The following is a 4,548-nucleotide window of genomic DNA, read 5'->3' on the forward strand; positions in this document are numbered from 1 at the left end:
ATTAATTATTTTCTAACTTATTAAAATGTTTAGTGCTCAAAACTCCACCGTCGGCCACTCTACCGTTAGCGCCAATATCCACCATGAGAAACTCACTATATCTGTTGGACAGAGCTATTATATATTATATTATATTAAACCAATTTTTATAGTTAAAACAGAACGAACCGGAGTGTTGAGGCATTTTAATTTGGACGTGTCCGCCTTCTAAAGCTCCTATGCAATAAGGAAACCCACTTTTTAAATAAAAATTGACTGCTGCTTTCCGCCATTCTTTACCATTTTCAAGTAGGTAATAAAAAGTTTGGAGTATATTAAAAAATTTTTTTTTTATGAAGGTGCTTTATGTTTCGCTTTATATAATCCTATTTCAACGTTTTTCTAAATTTTTGTTTTGTTACTTTTTCACCCTTATATAAAATCCAACAAGATTAGTCGCTAGCTTATTTTTTACAATAGATACATAAAAAAATTTTTTTACTTAAATAATTTTTGTGAAACTATCAGAGCGGATAGCTGCTGTACACTGCATTAGGATAGTCTCTGGTGTACGAGTATACTTATTAGGATTGTAGTGATATTTAGTCAGTGACATACGTGCTTTATAGTATGCGAATGTTCAAGTTACGCAAAACTAATATTTTCATCAGAGACTCGTCTACCATTTCATATATGCATTACCACATTTGAAGTTATTTCATAGTTATGAGTGCATTGTTGTTTGCCGTATATTAAGAACGCCGTTAATGTTCGTCTTTGTTGCATGCTAGCAATATGTTTGCTAGCATGTATATTATCATTATACTAACAATTTAAACACAGCTAGTATTTTTGCAGCATGACAAACCCGTTAAACGTTTCTGTGTTTTTGTTTTTTGTCTCTTTGCAGATGGTCACTATGATAAACATCCGAATGAAGCAGTGAAAAATGAAGAGCTCACTTATAACAGTGGCGCGATGTCAATACACCCATGGCCCATTTGGAGAGCCATCGGTAAAGCAATAAGTACGCCCATTTGCAAAATGTTTAGTTGGTTATTAAATCGCTGTATGACACGAACTTTAAAGTCATCAACGGCAGAATTTGAAATGTGCAGTAGATGCGACAAGAATCAACAACAACTAGAAACATACATGTCGCCCCATGTGAGAAGTGTTTTTTACAGAGGAGAAAGGGAATTTCAACCTTTGCTGCCTGGCATTGTAAAATTTAAGTATTTAATTCTTAATTATAAAAAAATTATAACGTGTTTGATTGGAACAATTAGTGCAACTATTTATATCCTGAAGATCAGTGTCAATACCAGAGCAGATATATATACTGCTGTGTTGGGTAATCCACCAAATTTACACAATACAGTAAAAATAGAGTCAAATTTAAGCTCATCGGCTAAAAATGCAGTCGTGCCTCATTTAGTACTAGACACATTGTACTCAAATGTGAATGAAAAGCTTGCATCTATAGAATTTAAATATGCGCTTGTTGATCCTATAATAATTGGATCTATAGGATTGACTTTTTTATCAGCACAAGGAACATCTGCTAATGCATCTGCCTCTATTTATTTCGCTTCCAACACTATGCAGTATTTTATTGACGTTCGGAAAGCAGATAAGAGCACATCAAATATAATATTGTTATATTTGCATCTCTTTAATGGCTACCGCAGTCATATCCCTAGTGTTAGTGTGAAGGTGAAAAAATTTCGGTGAACCTCTTGAAATAAAAATTAAGTGTTAAATTTTAAAGCGTACTATAAGCGAAAAGTTAATAATATTTAGTAATAAATAACTTTAGCGATAAACAGGTAAAACAAATTTTTGAAAAACAGTATATGCACTCAAATTATGAAATTAATGCTAAAAGTATAAATCTGAAGTTGTGCATACATTTCATATAAGTTTTTTGTAAATACATTCGAACCTAAGTGTGTGTAAATGACACACATTCACGCCTACAACACACATGCAAGCGTGCGTGTATATGGACTCATATACTTATTCAATGTCACATGAATAACCTCCATACTTGCGTTAAGAATTTTTAGTACATGTATTTACGAGTAAGTTGTGGGCTTATAACTAAGATCACAATGGCAAAATGGAACTCACTATCGTATACAGGATTTGCTTTCCCAATTTTATGTTGTTCATTACTAACGCATAATAATTTATTTGCAATCTTATTAAACAAAGCGGAATCCCCGAGTCCTAGATTCCGATGCCGTAATAAAGTGTACAAAGGGTTGACACGGAATCAAATTTGTTGTTGTTGACGAAATGCGTTAAAGGAATTCGATTTCATATCAAATTCTAAAATCAGCTTACGAGTTCCGATTTAATAACGCAATGTGTAACCGTTTGGCTTGACATCAGAAACTGGCATTATAACGATAACGATACTATTTAAACTCGATCACTATCGAAGACTCGAAAACAATTTCGGTACGGTATTTAATTTAGATTTCATACCTTTATACAATATGTTTCCACCAAAGCCAAACCATAGGTTTGAGAGAATTGCCAACTGTTTCCACTGCGTGTTTGATGGAAGTTGTGTTTACTTTGTAAGTCGTTTGTTTACGTATATCTGAAAATGTGTATATATGTATATCTAAATTTTAGACGCCGGCAGCCAATCAAATAGTCTCGATATTGACAAGCTGCAAAACATTGTTGCCATGTTTTGATAAGAATGGAAAAACAAAAGGGAAAAATCACCTAAGTAAACATTATTGTCTCCATTCAATATCAAAATACATGCAAACCCAGCACTATCAGGTAAATTGCAACGTATAATTTTAAGTTTATTCCAATAAAAATTATTTTTGGACAAATTCATTGTTTTTTTTCTGTCAACTTCTAATGAATCCATCTACGTATAAGCATTGATTATGTAGCCCATCAGAATGGAAACGAAATGCTTAACACTTGACAACTAGAACGATTTAACTTTTCGTTAAAATAATGTAGAGATAGTTATCAAGATGTCCTTTATTTTGCGACCAAAAGGACTTACATGTATATGAAAAGTATTTGTGAAAACATCTACAGGGTCCGTCACGCGAAATGTAATATAACAAATTCAAAAGTCCATATATTTAGTTAGGAAAATTACTTTTATTCAATTCAAAGTAAAATATGTGTGAAAATAATACAAAATAAAGAATCAATTTACTTTTGCTCGATATGACCACCTTATGCGTTGACTATGGCCTTGAGACGGTCCAGAAACAAAACGCAAGCTGCCCGAATGTGACTTGCAGGTATTTTTTCAGCGCCTCGAGACTGGTGAATCTTTTAGTTCAGACCTTGCTCTCTAAAATGGCACAAAGGGAATAATCCATCGGATTCGTATCTGGTCAATTTCAAAGCCATTGTGTGGACGTTATGAAGTTCGGAACGTTGTTTTTTAGCCATTCTTGGTTCACTCGGGCTTTGAGAGACGGTGCCGAGCTCTGTTGAAACGTCTAAAATGCCTCCGAAATGTCTGTCCATGGCTTCAAAGCATAGCATCGATTACCCAAATTCTCGTATGAACGGTTAGTCAAATAAACATTATCGTTTTGGGAGTTTACGAATTGCTCAATTTGCAAAATTTTCTCGTCAGAAAACACAATGTTCGGAAACTGACCGCTTTCGGCCAAGCGAAGCAACTCCTTCGCTCTCTCAAATTTGACTTGTTGCTGCTTTGGTGTGAGATCATGAGTCTTTTGGATCTTGTAAGGATTGACTTTGAGATAATTTTTCAGTATGCGGCGGACGCTGCGGTCAGATATTTTCAGTTCTTTCGCCATTTGATTGGCACTTCGTCGGGATTTCGCTCAAGTCGCTTCTTCACTTTTGGAAATATTTCAGGTGGCATTGCAGTCTTTTGATGACCGGAACGCTTCGCGATGCTACCAGTATCATTGTAACGAGTAATGGTGCGATAAACAAAAACTTTTTTTACTTTAAGGTGCTCAAGTTCACGAATAATCCCTGGTTGTGATTTTCCCGCCAAAAATAATGCAATCTAATAATGTGATTTTGTTGAAATCCATTACTGATTTTCTTTTTTCGCGTTTATTCTCGGCAAAATGCTTCCGCGCGATTGTGAACAATAGTATGGACTGTCATTTAGCCAACTAACAGACAGCTGATGCACGGGCAACTGAAGTTGATTACACTTCGAGTGTTGGACCCGGTAAGTGATATTTTTTCATAAAATTGGAGCTACAATGGGGGATAAATCAGACAAATTATACAGGTTTGCAAATAAAAAATTATTTTTTATTTTTGTTTATAGTGGGCCGGTTTCCATTTTATTTTTGTGCACTTATCACGATTCTGTCCAGAGAAACCAATACGTGCTTTGGGAGAGACGTTCTAAAAATTTCACCTTATACTAAAGTAAAAGTTAGGATGTAACAGGCCGTATATGCTGAACGACAAATATGGTTAGCATGAATGGCCTTTAATACTACAATAACCATATAACGGGTGATTTTTTAAGAGCTATAGGAAAGTTTTTCAAAAACAACATACGTAAAATTCAGAAAAATGCAT

General features: G+C 34.5%; 1 protein-coding gene across 1 annotated transcript; it reads left to right on the forward strand.

Moving 5' to 3' along the window:
* The first annotated feature begins 267 nt into the window (after window positions 1–267).
* On the forward strand, window positions 268–2,837 carry LOC128869228 (uncharacterized). The gene is made up of 2 exons (XM_054111760.1): window positions 268–288; window positions 890–2,837. The coding sequence occupies exon 2, from the start codon at window positions 958–960 to the stop codon at window positions 1,711–1,713; it is 756 nt and encodes a 251-aa protein (XP_053967735.1). The 5' UTR covers window positions 268–288; window positions 890–957; the 3' UTR covers window positions 1,714–2,837.
* Window positions 2,838–4,548: the final 1,711 nt, after the last annotated feature.

Source organism: Anastrepha ludens, chromosome X (assembly GCF_028408465.1).
Source record: "Anastrepha ludens isolate Willacy chromosome X, idAnaLude1.1, whole genome shotgun sequence".
NCBI lineage: Eukaryota > Metazoa > Arthropoda > Insecta > Diptera > Tephritidae > Anastrepha > Anastrepha ludens.